The sequence below is a fragment of the Nematostella vectensis genome, chromosome 9 (genome assembly GCF_932526225.1).
Source record: "Nematostella vectensis chromosome 9, jaNemVect1.1, whole genome shotgun sequence".
NCBI classification, from domain to species: Eukaryota; Metazoa; Cnidaria; class Anthozoa; order Actiniaria; family Edwardsiidae; genus Nematostella; species Nematostella vectensis.
The window spans coordinates 126,916-146,099 of record NC_064042.1 but is presented as its reverse complement, the minus strand read 5'-3'; the positions used below and the strand labels follow the sequence as shown (position 1 = coordinate 146,099).

The following is a 19,184-nucleotide window of genomic DNA, read 5'->3' as shown; positions in this document are numbered from 1 at the left end:
CGAGAGGTAAAAGCAACGATCTGACAAGCTTCGTAACCTTCCTTCCTTCTACAGACTAATTCGGGGATAAATTATTCACTTTCCTGTGTTGTTTGCATTAGCCCCTTGTTCTGTATTTAACACGGTCAGTATTTTAATTTGGGTGGAATTAAAATAATCCGCGCGTCAATATAAATGGACATGTAAAAGAACCAAGCGATTACGCTCCGGTGCTATTTTGGTGGCTAAAATTGCTTTTCTACTTCATTTGCGTTTGGAGTGTATTTGTTTCCCAATAATTTACATCTGACATGTGTAATTTTTTTAAAATTTTTTCCGTTCAGCACCAAAAGTTTAGCGCCGGACATGCAGTACTACACGCCAAAAACTACTAATTTTATTTTGATAGTCTTAACCAAAAAAACATTCTTTAGCTTTTTCTGTCATGTTAGCTTTAAAATAAAGTGGTAAAAAATATTTTCTTTATATAATAAGAGCCCTTTCTTTTGTATGGCAAAGCAAACGGTGAAGAAAACAAACAAAATACGAGCAAAAACCTGTACAAGTTATAACAACGAAACTTTCCCGAGTACCCGTCATTAAACCACAAGAGGAGAGTAAAATATATAATCTCTTAATATAGAAAGGCGTATACTAGCATTTAATTGCGAATTCTACGTTATATTTACGGTCGCTTGCCCCGTCACAACTCTGGTATGGTGGTATAAACATTCCTGTTTCCGGCTTTCTCTTCATTTCCGGTTCGCGATGACAGACTGTTTCCTGCCAAGGGTTAGTGATCGTAAAATCGCTGATTCAAATTGAAATTATCATTTCCTAGAAAGCGTTATCATCATCTTTGCATTCAAGTCTGACCTTTCGGGCGATAAGGGTATTACTTCCCCTCTTCTGGAAACTCGGGAATTTTACGCGCAAGATTTTAGAGTTCAATATTGATACCTTTTGCTTGAAATTGCATCCCTGAGAAAGAGCGCACACTCATGTTCCCGCACATATTGAAGTGTGAAGTTGAAAGCACTCTACAGGCCCTCTTCGGGGCCTCTGAGATAAGATTAACAACTCCTAAGACACAAAACAGACCCAAGAAAAAATCTAGCAGCATATAGTTGAATACCGAGAACACCAGTACGCCATCCCGCCAATGACTTTCCTGTATTTCTAACCTCAATAACTCAAACTTCTTTGGATCTCCCTTGGTGGTGGGGGTTGATTTGTCGGGGTTCAACTGTTATCCACTCTAGCATTATTCATTCAGGAGTTTCCGAGTACACTGAAGTGGGTGTGTTTTTCATACCGTCCGTAAAACTTGCCGGTTCGCGCATGTGTTTTGTTTTTTTTGTTTTTTGCAACGTCGATGCATGTCTACCTCCAGGGTATCTATTGAAGCCAACCCGAACCAGAAACCTTTCTAATAAGCTTGTGTCGATCTTGAGTTACAAAAGGAAATGCCGTCAAGTATTTTCATATTAAAATAAACATTTTATTATTTCTGAGAAATATTTTACACTTATGGTTTACCTCTGATAAGAGTTTCGCCAGCATCGCTCGCACCAAAAACCACACAACACAAAACGAAGCATGCTTTCCATGGATTAAATGAGATTACTCTATCAATGCGCTCTTAAGAGCATTGACTTTAGCAAGCTGCAGATAAAAAGCAAAAAGAGTCTCCCTGATTTTAACCGCAGAAAGGTAGCTCGAAATAAGTTTATGCAAGTTTTTATAGCATATCCTCGTCAAAGTCGACGAGAAGAAAAATGTGTTGTCTAACTGAAATATGAACTCCGAACTCTCCCCGGTTCGGAATATTCCAGTTTCTACTCCCCTCTAATAGTTGTGTTTTCTTTGCTGATTTGTTTGTTTGTGTAGTTGTTAAGGTTAAAACGATACTTATCAACAATTCCTCAATTAGCTCAGGGCCTTCGGGTTGTTATCAAATTATATTTATCGCTGGGACCGGCAATTGACCTTACCCGGTGTCTCACGAGCAGTGAGAAAAGTCAACATTCCTGCTCAAAGATTTTCTAAAGTTATTTTCGCACAAGAATGTGCTCCTAACCTCGGTGTACGGCTTTTGGAAGCTGCGCCCGCGATTTTGGCGCAGGACAGGATGAAAAACAATCTCTTAGTGTTCATCATCTATCTCTCATCGCGTTAGGGTGGCGACTCCAGATTTCTCTGACCAGAATTTAGTTTTCACACGAGAACAGGAAACTCGCTGGCACACGTTGACTCTATAAAGAGGTTGAAAAGGGGGGAAACAGCGCAGTACAGAAGTGATAAGTGCGAGGTACTTCATTACTCTGCCACAAGTGCACCCTCCCGGGGGCCCCCTCCTGCAACAAGCGAGGCTACAAGCGCGAGAAAGAGGCGGTTATCTGGTTATCTTGCCGATGTCATGGGTTTTCCGCGTGTCGACAGCATGGCGGGTGTCTCGCTGGGCTCATCTTTAGGGATTTACGGGAATCACGCACGGAACGCACGAACACCCAGAGACCCCCACCAGAGACCCCAGAGAGCCATGGCTTTTGAGGTTTCCTCATCTATCTAATCCTCTGCAGGTACCAGAGAAACTTTGCTACACGAAAATTGTCACGCACAAGTTGGTTTTCTCATGCGATTGAAGGTTTTGGTAAATAGTTTTAAGTTTTTAAAAGTATTTTGTTATTGTTCCTTCCGTCTTGTTCGGACACACAGCGGTATTTGTAGACGCTTCTAGTTACTTTCAGAGCGCTCTGGGCCGTCGAGCATGGCTCTTTCATAGAGATTAGTTACAACGTAAAGACAATAATTAGTAATAACATACGAGCGCAATGACTTGCGAACTAACTCGCGTCTGTGTGGTCACAAGCTCCGGCGGTTCTAACGACAATGCGCATGCTCAGAGATCCAGCGCTTTCCCGTTCAGCCGCCGCACAAAACACTTTTCTGCGGTAGACCTTAGGGAGCGCCGGCAAATGCCGCTGGGTCTCGAAGCATGCACATTGCGACACTTGTTTCTTTGATAGAAGGGACGGGTTCCACTCGACCCACTGCAAACACTTATAAAAATGTACTTTATTACAGTCATTGAGTGATCATTTACAAATTGGTGATATGTTACAGCGATTCGCAGTGCATGCATATAGCAATTTTAATTACTTTTCTCTCTCGATTTTTATCATTTTTTATCGAATTCAAACCGCACTTGATAAGGAAAGGTCAAAACACTAGAAATCACACATGGAACCAGAGCGCCGCATACAAGCTTGGTTCAATCCTGCTTCCTGAGTTTTTACCTCAGAAAAGAAATTGAACAAAAGTTTCTCAAGATAGTTTGTTCGTAGCGTGGCTAAGAGGTAGGCGAGTCCCACCTCCCCCCCTTCCTGTCAGTATTTTGTTCGTAGCGTGGTTAAGAGGTAGGCGAGCCCCACCCTCCCCCCCTTCCTGTCAGTATTTTGTTCGTAGCGTGGCTAAGAGGTAGGCGAGCCCCACCTCCCCCCCTTCCTGTCAGTATTTTGTTCGTAGCGTGGCTAAGAGGTAGGCGAGCCCCACCCTCCCCCTTTTCCTGTCAGTATTTTGTTCGTAGCGTGGCTAAGAGGTAGGCGAGCCCCACCCTCCCCCTTTTCCTGTCAGTATTTTGTTCGTAGCGTGGCTAAGAGGTAGGCGAGCCCCACCTCCCCCCCCCCCCCCTTCCTGTCAGTATTTTGTTCGTAGCGTGGCTAAGAGGTAGGCGAGCCCTACCCTCCCCCTTTTCCTGTCAGTATTTTGTTCGTAGCGTGGCTAAGAGGTAGGCGAGCCCCACCCTCCCCCCCTTCCTGTCAGTATAAGCCATTGCAACGCGGCCGCCTGTACTCCCTCCTGACCGTATAACCTTGCTTAAAACACCAAGTAAGAGGGAGCTCGCGCTATTTTTGAAGCCTAACTCCCGATCCTTTTCTCCTGAAAAACGCAAGTTGTGAGATATTTATTAAACAACACCCAACATACCCGCTACCTCCACTTTCTTTCACACCCTGTAATTTCTCTATCCAACAAAAATGGGTGTATCGAAAGCGGTTTAGCTTAGGCTGTATCAGTTTACTCTGTATGTCATTCTCCCTTATGAAAGACGCGATAATTACCTATACCTAACCAAAGCCTACCTTCTACGATACGACCATCTTCCGTGCCTTTCACTTTTGGTCGACCTAGTAGAGTCCTCCTCTTTATTCTATACATCAAGCGTTTCACTTCTGGTCAACAAAGTATAGAGTCCACTTTTTTACACTATCTGACGCGCTCTTCACTTCCAGTCGACAAAGTAGAGTCCTTTGTATATACATCACGCTCTTCACTTCCGGTCGACATTACAGAGTAGTGTTCTTTTAAACTTCACATACTTTTCCGTACGTTCCATATTTCCGGTCGGAATAACAGGGTCGTCTGTATGCTGGCATCTATTGATGCTCTTGACATCCGGTCGGGATAGGAAAGTCCATCAGTACATGGCATTTCTTGTTTTTTTCACTTCCGGTTAAGATCACAAGGTTCTTTATTATATCATTTAGATGTAGCGTTAAGTGGATCGTCGAATATGTTTGGAGCGTCCTCGTCGAATATGGATGTGGTTTTCGCCGGTTTCTTCTCGGGTTTTTTTTTGGCTTTAGTCTTTTTAGTCGTCTTGTCGGAGGTAGGTTTTTCATCAAAAATGGAGTCTAAGTAAAAATATAAGTATCCGGTTAGAAGAAAGCCATTTCTAAATTGTGGTAGCCTGGGTACCAGAGTCTCCAGCTTTGTAGTCAGAAGCTGATGATGTCGACAAAATATCAGTGTTTAGACCTGTGTATCTTGGACACCGTTTAGCCGTGCGCCGCTTGATTACAGTAGATTATCAGTGTTTAGACCTGTGTATCTTGGACATAGTTTAGCCGTGCGCGATTGGGTTACAATAGATAATAAGTGTTTAGACCTGTGTATCTTGGACATAGTTTAGCCGTGCGCGATTGGGTTACAATAGATTATCAGTGTTTAGGCCTGTGTATTTTGGACACCATACCTTCACTGGCCGATGCTGCCGCTGGTTTCTTTTTCTTCTTTTCCTTTGGTTTGCTGGGAACATCAGCAAAGATGTCGCCCGAGTCACCAAACAAGTCGTCATCACCAAGTGGCTTGTTTACTTTTCGCGGCTTCCGCTCGACTTTCTTAACCGTAAATAAATCATCGTCATCATCCTGGAGGTGTAGTAGAACAAGCTTCAAAATTGTTATCATCATCAATACTATTATCAATATTTTCATAATCGTAACCACCATCAACATTAACTCTATCGTAACCATCAACATAATCTTCACTACCATCATAATCACCACCGCCATCACATCAACCAGCAACTCCATCATCATCATAATTATCAACCTCACCACTACCATCACCACCACCACCCTTTTAATCATCACCATCATCATCATCACATCAGCTAGCAACTACATCATCACCTCCCTGTTAGTCATCACAATCACCATAACCTTCAGCATCACCACAGCCACCATCATCATCATCATTATAATAACCATCATCATTACCACGGCCACAATCATCATCATCATAATAATAACCTTCAGCATCACCACAGCCACCATCATCATCATCATTATAATAACCTTCATCATCACCACATCCACCACCATCATAATCATTATAATAACCTTCATCATCACCACGGCCACCACCATTATCATCATTATAATAAACATCATCATCACCACGGCCACCATCATCATCAACATTATAATAACCTTCATCATCACCACAGCCACCACCATCATCATCATCATTATAATAACCTTCATCATCACCACAGCCACCACCATCATCATCATTATTATAACCATCATCACCACGGCCACCACCATCATCACCATTATAATAACCATCATCATCACCACATCCACCATCATCATCATCATTATAATAACCTTCATCATCACCACAGCCACCATCATCATCATCATCATTATAATAACCATCATCACCACCATCATCATTATAATAACCATCATCATCACCACATCCACCATCATCATCACCACATCCACTATCATCATCATTATATTAATACTCTTCAGTATCACCACATCCACCATCATCATTATAATAACCTTCATCACCACAGCCACCATCATCATCATCATCATTATAATAACCTTCATCATCACCACATCCACCACCATCATCATCATCATTATAATAACCTTCATCGTCACCACATCCACCACCATCATCACCATTATAATAACCTTCATCATCACCACGGCCACCACCATCATCATCATTATAATAACCTTCGTCATCACCACGGCCACCATCATCATCATCACCACATCCACCACCATCATTATAATAACCATCATCACCACGGCCACCACCATCATCATCATTATAATAACCTTCTTCATCACCACATCCACCACCATCATCATCATTATAATTACCTTCATCATTACCACATCCACCACCATCATCATCATTATAATAACCTTCATCATCACCACGGCCAAAACCATCATCATCATCATCATTATAATAACCTTCATCATCACCACATCCTACACCATCATCATCATTATAATAACCTTCATCATCACCACATCCACCACCATCATCATCATCATCATTATAATAACCTTCATCATCACCACATCCACCATCATCATCATCATTATAATAACCTTCATCATCACCACAGCCACCACCATCATCATCATCATTATAATAACCTTCATCCCTTCATCATCACCACGGCCACCACCATCATCATCATTATAATAACCTTCATCATCACCACATCCACCACCATCATCATCATTATAATAACCTTCATCATCACCACGGCCACCACCATCATCATCATTATAATAACCTTTATCATCACCACAGCCACCACCATCATCATCATCATTATAATAACCTTCATCATCACCACAGCCACCACCATCATCATCATTATAATAACCATCATCATCAACACAGCCACCACCATCATCATCATCAGTATAATAACCTTCATCATCACCACGGCCACCACCATCATCATTATAATAACCTTCATCATCACCACTTCCACCACCATCATCATCATTGCAATAACCATCATCACCACATCCACCACAATCATCATCATTATAATAACCTTCATCATCACCACATCCTACACCATCATCATCATTATAATAACCTTCATCATCACCACATTCACCACCATCATCATCATCATCATTATAATAACCTTCATCATCACCACATCCACCATCATCATCATCATTATAATAACCTTCATCATCACCACAGCCACCACCATCATCATCATCATTATAATAACCTTCATCATCACCACAGCCACCACCATCATCATCATCATTATAATAACCTTCATCATCACCACAGCCACCACCATCATCATCATCATTATAATAACCTTCATCATCACCACAGCCACCACCATCATCATCATCATTATAATAACCTTCATCATCACCACAGCCACCATTCTCATCGTCACATCATTCTCATCGTCACAAATTACTCACATCACCAGCAGGTTTAGCTTTCTTTTTTTGCGTCTTCGCTTGGGATACAGTCTTTTTCGTCCCACTTGCAGCTCCAAACAAATCATCCTCGTCTAACGATTTAGCCGATTCGATTGGTGCAACACTAGGTTTCTTCTCTATATTTTCTAACAAATCATTGTCCTTTGTTGTTGCTTTCTTATTACCATTGTCTGACTTAGAAGAACTAAAAAGATCCTCATCTTTTAGTTGTGATCGAGTCCCTTGTTCAATGTCATTGGAAGTGTTCTGTTTCTTGCCAGAAAAAAAATCACTGTCTGTTGAAACTTCAGTGTTCGTCTTTTTTTTGCTATTAATTGTTGGTGCAGTGGTTGAACCGAATAAATCGTTATCTTTTAGTGGGTTCGTCATCGATTTCTGGGAATCTCTACCAAATAAATCATCATCGAATAAAGAGGTCTTATCGTTCTTCTTGGATACAGGCATGTCCCTTTTGGCAACGCTTCCATTGCTTGAAGAGCCAAATAAATCTTCCACTCTGTCTGTCTTTTGAGTCTGATTTTTTTCTGTTGTCGTTTCATTCGCTAAGACATCCCCACCAAACAGATCAGGAGATTTGGCTTTAGAAGACGCTGCAAACATTTCATCAGGCTCATTCGAGCTCACAGACTTCTCCTTCGTGGTCTTAGAGCTCGCGAAACCAAAGAACTCATCACTCATGTCGGAGTCACGGGTACCCTTACGCGAAAGATCCGGGAGATCTGGGTTCGATTCTACCTGAATGGTGACGGTATAACTGTCGTCCAATGCGGTGAGCGGCGGTGGAGAGCCTGGGGCTAGCGGGGAACCAAAGAGAGACTCATCGGTGGCGCTAGCTACGGCGGCCGAGCGGCGCGCGTTACGAGTCGGGGGTCGACGCCTGACCTGGATTCGCGCGCGGTCCTATGAACAAAAACAAAGATTCGATGGTGTGGTAAACACGCATTATACATGGCTATTGAGTTATGCTTGGTGCACACTGGGACATAACGACATAGTTGCGCGCTGATTTATGTGCTTATGTTGAAGTATGTATCCGTGACATAACAACATAACATACACCCAATTCAAATAAGGTTGCACTCGGAGAATCCATGTATCGCAACCCGCAGTGCATCATGGGTATCAAATAAATAAGCAACTGAGCGTAAATAAAAACAAATCCAGCCCTCGAAAGCAGTAGAATTATTGTTCATCCTCCTGTAAACATTCGTCTTGCTTTCAGATACCAGGATTCAGCCATTTATACGCTACCCATGAAGCACTGTGGGCTACGATAAATTGATTTCCGAGTACAACGTTATTTGAAATAGATGTATGGACATAATGACATATATGAAAAAATATATATTTCTTATGTCTTGTCTTTTGCTGTGTCTTGTCTTATGTTTTTATGTCTTGTCTACTGTTCTTATGTCTTGTCTACTGTTCTTATGTCTTGTCTACTGTTCTTATGTCTTGTCTTATGTTGTTATGTCTTGTCTACTGTTCTTATGTCTTGTCTTATGTTTTTATGTCTTGTCTACTGTTCTTATGTCTTGTCTTTTGTTGTTATGTCTTGTTTACTGTTCTTATGTCTTGTCTTATTATGTTGTCTTGTCTTATTTTCTTAGGTCTTGTCTACTGTTCTTATGTCTTGTCTTATGTTCTTATGTCTTGTTTACTGTTGTTATGTCTTGTCTTATGTTCTTATGTCTTGTCTTATGTTGTTATGTCTTGTCTACTGTTGTTATGTCTTTTCTTATGTTGTTATGTCTTGTCTACTGTTCTTATGTCTTTTCTTATGTTGTTATGTCTTGTCTTATGTTGTTATGTCTTGTCTTTTGTTGTTATGCCTTGTCTACTGTTCTTATGTCTTGTCTTATGTTGTTATGTCTTGTCTACTGTTCTTATGTCTTGTCTTATGTTGTTATGTCTTGTCTTATGTTGTTATGCCTTGTCTACTATTCTTATGTCTTGTCTTATGTTGTTATGTCTTGTCTTATGTTGTTATGTCTTGTCTTGTTTTTATGTCTTGTCTACTGTTCTTATGTTGTTGTCTTATGTTCTAATGTCTTGTCTTATGTTGTTATGTCTTGTCTGCTGTTCTTATGTCTTGTCTTATGTTTTTATGTCTTGTCTTATGTTTTTATGTCTTGTTTAATGTTCTTATGTCTTGTTTTATGTTTATGCCCGTGTGCACCACGCTTTACACATCAATATTGCGTTAGGGACAGGCCATTAGAAAAGTGAAGGCTGAGGGAGGCTGTGGGGAGGTTTTAGTAGTTCATGTCTTTTTTTGTTGTTCTTGTCTTCAAGACGTGCATATTTTTTTTTAATCGCTGTATGCATTTTCCAGGATTTGTTTTGTTATTACCCCTCCCCCACTTCACTTTTCTAATGGTCCGTTCCTTACATACTACCCTTGCGTTATATGTACAGATCACGCTACACATTAAATTTGCGTTATGCATTACCTTGCCAACATTCTCTAGTGTCTTCTCCTCGGCCGGCTTATCAAATGTTGCGGCAGCTGTGTCCGCGACCTTGCGGGGAGGGGCGCCACCAGGTTGCAACATTGCAGGGTTAAACGCTAATGATTTCTGATAAAATAAAGAGATATATAAGAATAGACCACACGCCTACTGGTAGGTAGGTAGTAAGTACCTGTAGCTTGCCTATGCTAGACTCTGATTTGGCCGCTGATATCAAAGGAGGACTGGTGTTGGATGCCGGTGACTCTCCTAGTGGGGGAGGTGAGGGTTTACCCGTGGAGGGTGGAGAGGCGGGGATAGGTTTGGCTACAGGTTTGGGAGATGCTGCAGCCTAAAGAGAAAACACAAGAGAAACAATAAAGCATTAGCCGTGAAAATAGCAAATATGTAGTTGCAAATTTGCCTGCAAAAAAATGCGCATATTACATCGTCAAGGAGGAGTTTCATCAATAGTTTACACAGCAAAAATTTGATGGGTTGCCTGGGAGGGTTACCTGTGGTTTGGGTTTTGCAGCGAAAAGACTGTCTTCCTCGTCTTCGCCGAACAGACCTCCAAGAGGATCTGACACGACAGACAAAATGTTGGAAACATTCTAGCACAACGTCATACAGATCTCATGTCACACACTTTGTGAAAGGAGATAAATAACACAATAATTACTGTGGATGACTATGGTTTACACAATACTTGCAGGAAATATGTAGGTGAAACTGAGACCTTGTAGCAACACGAAGTATGCATGCGTTGCGTGACAAATATTGCGTTACATAATAAATGTCGGAAGGCACGCGTGGCTCTATCGGATGTAAATTACTCGTGTCTTATCCCGGTACCTTTAATTTTCGTCGCTGCCGCTGGTTTCTCTACAGCTTTCGCGGCCGATTTCAGAGGCTTCTGAGCGGAAGATTTGGGGATCGAACCAAACAGATCGACTCCACCAAACATAGACACTGCTCCGGCAGGCTTTTTACTCTTAGGCTGCTCTGGTGGCGAGGCGAGTGGCGGGGGATCTTCCTTCCCGGCAAATAGGTCTTCGTCATCGTCACTAAACAGGCTGGGAGCGGCCTTGGTCTTGGCGGGGGGGACAGCTGGAGTGGGAACTGGCATGGAGGCAGGGGCAGAGAGTGTTGGTGCGGGGCTTTCTGATAATGGCGGGGGTTGAGGCTTGCCAAAGAAGTCGTCTTCGTCGTCATCATCATCTGATGCAAATACTGTTTTCTTTTGCTCCGGGACTTTGGCCGGTGCTGAAATAAAATAACAGATAACCCGTTTATTAACTTCGCGATATTTTATGAATCGTAAAATTAAGTGACACAAAATATCGGGGGTTTCTGGTCTGGCCTTCTGTGAGATGGGCATGTGAACGCTAGTTAGAGTGGTTTTCAAAAACCCGTGAAATACTTTTTAGTTTATTTAGTTCTAAAACACTTTAAAGGATGTGTTCTCTTTTGTTCTGGCTTCACTATTACACTTTAACAATTACATTTTGTTGCACGGGATTTTGAAAATATGTATAGCAGATTTGAAACGAAAGAGAAGGTGAATACATATTTCTTGCCAATCGCCGCTCCGTACTCACCCGCTTGTTTCGGCTTCTCCGAGGCTTTAGGCGAGTCATCTTCGCTTTCTGTAAACGAGGGCTTCTTTCCTGCGAACATGTCGACGCCGCCAAACAAGGACACTCCTCCTGCTGGCTTCCATGGCTTCTTGACTTCCGCCTCCGGTTTTTCAGTTTCAGGATCTTGGGCGGCTGGTTTGGCTTCAGATTTGCTTCCGCCACCAAACAAGTCTTCTTCTTCATCACTGAAGAGACTTGGCTTGTTAGGTTTCGCCGCTGCCGTACTCTCAGAAGTTGGCGCTTTTTTCGGTGCTGTCTTCGTCTCTGGTTTCTTCAAAATTGTAATTTTAGTATGAGAACTTTACAGAGAAGAGAAATGTGATGGAATACTTTGAAATTAAAAGTGACCTTTGCTATAGGGAAGACGAAACTTCAAAAGGGTTATCGATCTTTGCTATAAACAGCAAAAAGGTCTCATCTAATGATTTGGAACTAATAAAACGAATTTAATAGTACGAAATTATTTCTTGTGTGTAAGTTTGTAGTTCGAGAAACTATCATTGCCGAGCATGTCTTGTGGAAAACATAGGCACATGTATTACGCATATAACGTTATTTTTGTGGAAAATTTGATAAAAGATTAAATTTTATCCATTGCGTCCCACGGAGGGCCCAGTGATGTACCTTGGGGGTGCCCGCTTGAAAGAGATCTTCCGCTTCTCCACCAAACATCCCATCATCTTCTTCGTCCGAGAATAGGGAAGGCATCTGTGGCTTGGGCTGACGAGACAAGAAGACTACTTACGACACATACGACTGATAATACGAGACAAGAAGACTACTTACGACACTTACCACTGATAATACGAGACAGAAAGACTACTTACGACACTTACGACTGATAATACGAGACAGAAAGACTACTTACGATACTTACGACTGATAATACGACACAAGAAGACTACTTACGACGATAATACGAGACAAGAAGACTACTTACAACGATAATACGAGACAAGAAGACTACTTACGACGATAATACGAGACAAGAAGACTACTTACAACACTTACGACTGATGGTGCAAGACAAGTAGACTACTTACGACTGATGGTACAAGACAAGTAGACTACTTACGACTGATGGTACAAGACAAGTAGACTACTTATGACTGATGATGCAAGACAAGAAGACTACTTAAGAATAATGATACAAGACAGCAATGTGGACTAACAATTCCCCCATTTACCTTGCCAGTTTCCTTCGGTGTCGTGTCAAATGCTTTTCTCGTGGGTGCGGGGGAGTCAAACAAGTCCTCTCCATCATCATCGAACAGTCCTGATGCTGCAGGCTTTGACTTTTGCTAAACAAATTATCAGAACAATAAACCACTTGTAAATATGTATATAAAGTGGGACCTCAAAGGGGTGGCAATAGGTTGAGGGAGGCATAACAATTCGGACCATTACACAATAGGTAAAATCTTTTATACTCTATCCATTCAGAGTATATCTTGAACTGTGATTTTGGCTTTTCGTAAATAGCTATAATGTGGCACCCAAAAAGAACAATATTTGTGTTTTACCTCTTGTTTGGCCACCTCTGGTTTTGTTTCTTTCTTTGTACTGAAATATAAAAAAACGTTCAACAGATATCTCTTACTTATCATTATAATTTATATGCAATAGTGGACATATAAACCTATTTCAAAGGAGCTTGACTAATCAATGTGATCTCTAAAGCCATCGGAATGTATACAGGCCTATAAACAAGAATGGTACAAATTTCCATACCTGGATCTGGTTTTATTTATCCCTATTTATTTTGTTTATACCAATGTAGCAATGCCAGCATGGATTCTTAAAGTGCAATATTTGAAATAGGTGTATGTACATAATAAAAGAAACTTCTGGTTCACTGCTCAGTTTTCTGGCACATATGATATTTGGTTGGATTTTGTCCTTCGTGCATAGTCGAAAGTAGAAACTTGAACCACAATTCAGCCAAGTGCTTCATTATATGTATTTTGTATTTTGCTACTAGTGGCCCTGATGTATTTGCTACTAGTGGCCCTGATGTATTTGCTACTAGTGGCCCTGATGTATTTGCTACTAGTGGCCCTGATGTATTTGTTACTAGTGGCCCTGATGTATTTGCTACTAGTGGCCCTGATGTATTTGTTACTAGTGGCCCTGATGTATTTGCTACTAGTGGCCCTGATGGATTTGTTACTAGTGGCCCTGATGTATTTGCTACTAGTGGCCCTGATGTATTTGCTACTAGTGGCCCTGATGTATTTGCTACTAGTGGCCCTGATGTATTTGCTACTAGTGGCCCTGATGTATTTGCTACTAGTGGCCCTGATGTATTTGCTACTAGTGGCCCTGATGTATTTGCTACTAGTGGCCCTGATGTATTTGTTACTAGTGGCCCTGATGTATTTGCTACTAGTGGCCCTGATGTATTTGTTACTAGTGGCCCTGATGTATTTGCTACTAGTGGCCCTGATGGATTTGTTACTAGTGGCCCTGATGTATTTGCTACTAGTGGCCCTGATGTATTTGCTACTAGTGGCCCTGATGTATTTGCTACTAGTGGCCCTGATGTATTTGCTACTAGTGGCCCTGATGTATTTGCTACTAGTGGCCCTGATGTATTTGCTACTAGTGGCCCTGATGTATTTGCTACTAGTGGCCCTGATGTATTTGCTACTAGTGGCCCTGATGTATTTGTTACTAGTGGCCCTGATGTATTTGCTACTAGTGGCCCTGATGTATTTGCTACTAGTGGCCCTGATGTATTTGTTACTAGTGGCCCTGATGTATTTGCTACTAGTGGCCCTGATGTATTTGCTACTAGTGGCCCTGATGTATTTGCTACTAGTGGCCCTGATGTATTTGCTACTAGTGGCCCTGATGTATTTGCTACTAGTGGCCCTGATGTATTTGCTACTAGTGGCCCTGATGTATTTGCTACTAGTGGCCCTGATGTATTTGTTACTAGTGGCCCTGATGTATTTGCTACTAGTGGCCCTGATGTATTTGCTACTAGTGGCCCTGATGTATTTGTTACTAGTGGCCCTGATGTATTTGCTACTAGTGGCCCTGATGTATTTGCTACTAGTGGCCCTGATGTATTTGTTACTAGTGGCCCTGATGTATTTGCTACTAGTGGCCCTGATGTATTTGCTACTAGTGGCCCTGATGTATTTGCTACTAGTGGCCCTGATGTATTTGCTACTAGTGGCCCTGATGTATTTGCTACTAGTGGCCCTGATGTATTTGTTACTAGTGGCCCTGATGTATTTGCTACTAGTGGCCCTGATGTATTTGCTACTAGTGGCCCTGATGTATTTGCTACTAGTGGCCCTGATGTATTTGCTACTAGTGGCCCTGATGTATTTGTTACTAGTGGCCCTGATGTATTTGCTACTAGTGGCCCTGATGTATTTGCTACTAGTGGCCCTGATGTATTTGCTACTAGTGGCCCTGATGTATTTGTTACTAGTGGCCCTGATGTATTTGCTACTAGTGGCCCTGATGTATTTGCTACTAGTGGCCCTGATGTATTTGTTACTAGTGGCCCTGATGTATTTGTTACTAGTGGCCCTGATGTATTTGCTACTAGTGGCCCTGATGTATTTGTTACTAGTGGCCCTGATGTATTTGCTACTAGTGGCCCTGATGTATTTGCTACTAGTGGCCCTGATGTATTTGCTACTAGTGGCCCTGATGTATTTGCTACTAGTGGCCCTGATGTATTTGTTACTAGTGGCCCTGATGTATTTGCTACTAGTGGCCCTGATGTATTTGTTACTAGTGGCCCTGATGTATTTGCTACTAGTGGCCCTGATGTATTTGTTACTAGTGGCCCTGATGTATTTGCTACTAGTGGCCCTGATGTATTTGCTACTAGTGGCCCTGATGTATTTGTTACTAGTGGCCCTGATGTATTTGCTACTAGTGGCCCTGATGTATTTGCTACTAGTGGCCCTGATGTATTTGTTACTAGTGGCCCTGATGTATTTGCTACTAGTGGCCCTGATGTATTTGCTACTAGTTGCCCTGATGTATTTGTTACTAGTGGCCCTGATGTATTTGCTACTAGTGGCCCTGATGTATTTGTTACTAGTGGCCCTGATGTATTTGCTACTAGTGGCCCTGATGTATTTGCTACTAGTGGCCCTGATGTATTTGCTACTAGTGGCCCTGATGTATTTGTTACTAGTGGCCCTGATGTATTTGTTACTAGTGGCCCTGATGTATTTGTTACTAGTGGCCCTGATGTATTTGTTACTAGTGGCCCTGATGTATTTGCTACTAGTGGCCCTGATGTATTTGTTACTAGTGGCCCTGATGTATTTGCTACTAGTGGCCCTGATGTATTTGCTACTAGTGGCCCTGATGTATTTGCTACTAGTGGCCCTGATGTATTTGTTACTAGTGGCCCTGATGTATTTGCTACTAGTGGCCCTGATGTATTTGCTACTAGTGGCCCTGATGTATTTGTTACTAGTGGCCCTGATGTATTTGTTACTAGTGGCCCTGATGTATTTGTTACTAGTGGCCCTGATGTATTTGCTACTAGTGGCCCTGATGTATTTGCTACTAGTGGCCCTGATGTATTTGCTACTAGTGGCCCTGATGTATTTGTTACTAGTGGCCCTGATGTATTTGCTACTAGTGGCCCTGATGTATTTGCTACTAGTGGCCCTGATGTATTTGCTACTAGTGGCCCTGATGTATTTGTTACTAGTGGCCCTGATGTATTTGTTACTAGTGGCCCTGATGTATTTGCTACTAGTGGCCCTGATGTATTTGTTACTAGTGGCCCTGATGTATTTGTTACTAGTGGCCCTGATGTATTTGTTACTAGTGGCCCTGATGTATTTGTTACTAGTGGCCCTGATGTATTTGCTACTAGTGGCCCTGATGTATTTGTTACTAGTGGCCCTGATGTATTTGCTACTAGTGGCCCTGATGTATTTGCTACTAGTGGCCCTGATGTATTTGCTACTAGTGGCCCTGATGTATTTGTTACTAGTGGCCCTGATGTATTTGCTACTAGTGGCCCTGATGTATTTGCTACTAGTGGCCCTGATGTATTTGTTACTAGTGGCCCTGATGTATTTGTTACTAGTGGCCCTGATGTATTTGTTACTAGTGGCCCTGATGTATTTGCTACTAGTGGCCCTGATGTATTTGTTACTAGTGGCCCTGATGTATTTGCTACTAGTGGCCCTGATGTATTTGCTACTAGTGGCCCTGATGTATTTGCTACTAGTGGCCCTGATGTATTTGTTACTAGTGGCCCTGATGTATTTGCTACTAGTGGCCCTGATGTATTTGCTACTAGTGGCCCTGATGTATTTGTTACTAGTGGCCCTGATGTATTTGTTACTAGTGGCCCTGATGTATTTGTTACTAGTGGCCCTGATGTATTTGCTACTAGTGGCCCTGATGTATTTGCTACTAGTGGCCCTGATGTATTTGCTACTAGTGGCCCTGATGTATTTGTTACTAGTGGCCCTGATGTATTTGCTACTAGTGGCCCTGATGTATTTGCTACTAGTGGCCCTGATGTATTTGCTACTAGTGGCCCTGATGTATTTGTTACTAGTGGCCCTGATGTATTTGCTACTAGTGGCCCTGATGTATTTGCTACTAGTGGCCCTGATGTATTTGCTACTAGTGGCCCTGATGTACAGTACCGCTCTCGAACATGTGGACATATGTTCGCGAAATTGTTCGCGAAATCCGCGAACGGTGTTCGCGAACAGCTGATGTTCGCGAACACAGTGTTCGCGAACAGACCGGGACAAACGGATTGACAAACGGGAACTCGTACCGTGTAACCGAAGACTTACAGTACTGATACTCACTTAAAATACATACAGGAGTTCTGCAAGCGATTCAAATAAATTGTTCGTGTAAAAGTCAGCTGAGAGCTATGGTTATCGTTAAAATCAGAAACAACAAATTCAGTTATAGTCTGATATGCCTTCAGTTCAATTATTTGTAGACGATCAAGACAAGACACTTTCAAGTTTGAGAAATAAAGACGATAAAGATGGCGGATGAAAGCCAAAGCATGCGAAGGATTCGATCGTGGATTTACGAGGGCAGACACAGGCAAAAAAGTTAGTTAGTTTATTCTGAAAAGCTTGCCTCGAAGAGGGAAGGAATGTCGATCGCTTGATATTCTTCGAAGATTGTCGAATGTGTGAAAACTGCTAGCGAAGAATTTTGAAATTCTATTTGACAAATACTTGTAATAAACACGGGAGAAGGAATGCCGATCGCTTGATATCCTTCGAAGATTTTCGAATGTGTGAAAACTGCTAGCGAAGAATTTTGAAATTCTATTTGACAAATACTTATAATAAACACGGGAGAAGGAATGCCGATCGCTTGATATCCTTCGAAGATTTCCGAATGTGTGAAAACTGCTAGCGAAGAATTTTGAAATTCTATTTGACAAATACTTATAATAAACACGGGAGAAGGAATGCCGATCGCTTGATATCCTTCGAAGATTTTGGAATGTGTGAAAACTGCTAGCGAAGAATTTTGAAATTCTATTCGACAAATACTTGTAATAAACACGGGAGAAGGAATGCCGATCGCTTGATATCCTTCGAAGATTTTCGAATGTGTGAAAACTGCTAGCGAAGAATTTTGAACATCGGAAAGCCATCTCTTTAACAAAGACTTGTATTAGACACGGGAGAATAAGTTTGAGGTGGGAATGCCGATCGCTTGATATTCTACAACACCCGAAAAGAAGACATTTATAGTAGAGCATGTTGTCGCTGACTTATGTATTCGAACACAAACGACTACTACTAACAGTTTTCACACATTCGAAAATCTTCGAAGAATATAAAGCGATCGGCATTCCTTCCTCAAACTTATTCTCCCGTGTCTAATAAAAGTTTTTGTCAAATAAATGGCTTCCCAGTGTTCAAAAGGATTGGCTAGCAGTTTTCACACAATCGAAAATCTTCGAATAATATCAAGCGATCGGCATTCCCTCCTCAAACTTATTCTCCTGTGTTTATTGCATGTCTTTGTCAAATAATGGCTTCCCGCTGTTATTAAGTCTACGCTAGCAGTTTTCTTACATTTCGAAAATCTTCGAAGAAAATCAAGCGATCGGCATTCCCTCCTCAAACTAATTCTCCCGTGTTTAGTACAAGTCTTTGCTTTGTCAAATAAATGGCTTCCCGCCTTTCAAAGTTTTCGCTAGCAGTTTTCTTACATTTCGAAAATCTTCGAAGAAAATCAAGCGATCGGCATTCCCTCCTCAAACTAATTCTCCCGTGTTTAGTACAAGTCTTTGCTTTGTCAAATAAATGGCTTCCCGCCTTTCAAAGTTTTCGCTAGCAGTTAACACACATTCGACAATCTTCGAAGAATATCAAGAGATCGGCATTCCCTCCTCAAACTAATTCTCATGTGTTTATTACATGTCTTTGTCAAATAAATGGCTTCTCGCTGTTCCAGCTGTTATTAAGCCCTGGATCACACGTTACCGTTCGTCAAACCGTTTATTTTGCATCTGTTCGCGAACAGCGTGTTCGCGAACA

The 19,184-nt window shown here is 41.8% G+C and overlaps 1 protein-coding gene across 2 annotated transcripts in view; it reads right to left on the bottom strand.

Annotated features, from left to right (window-relative positions):
- Positions 1–3,042: 3,042 nt before the first annotated feature.
- The window catches only part of LOC5517287 (WASH complex subunit 2), a 31,964-nt gene continuing 15,822 nt past the window's right edge, over positions 3,043–19,184 (bottom strand). Inside the window, exons 19-30 of one of the 2 annotated variants that reach the window (XR_007313637.1) lie at positions 13,182–13,221; positions 12,846–12,959; positions 12,283–12,378; positions 11,620–11,929; positions 10,874–11,284; positions 10,534–10,601; positions 10,212–10,370; positions 10,022–10,147; positions 7,548–8,468; positions 5,018–5,192; positions 3,724–4,676; positions 3,043–3,656 (exon numbers count right to left, since the gene is read on the bottom strand). Coding sequence is in view for 1 of the 2 variants with exons in the window: in XM_048732171.1 (XP_048588128.1) it covers positions 4,522–4,676; positions 5,018–5,192; positions 7,548–8,468; positions 10,022–10,147; positions 10,212–10,370; positions 10,534–10,601; positions 10,874–11,284; positions 11,620–11,929; positions 12,283–12,378; positions 12,846–12,959; positions 13,182–13,221 (2,575 nt within the window). In the remaining variant the exon portion in view is untranslated. Of the gene's footprint in view, positions 4,677–5,017; positions 5,193–7,547; positions 8,469–10,021; positions 10,148–10,211; positions 10,371–10,533; positions 10,602–10,873; positions 11,285–11,619; positions 11,930–12,282; positions 12,379–12,845; positions 12,960–13,181; positions 13,222–19,184 lie in introns of both variants that reach the window. The other variant, XM_048732171.1, reaches the window with a different exon arrangement.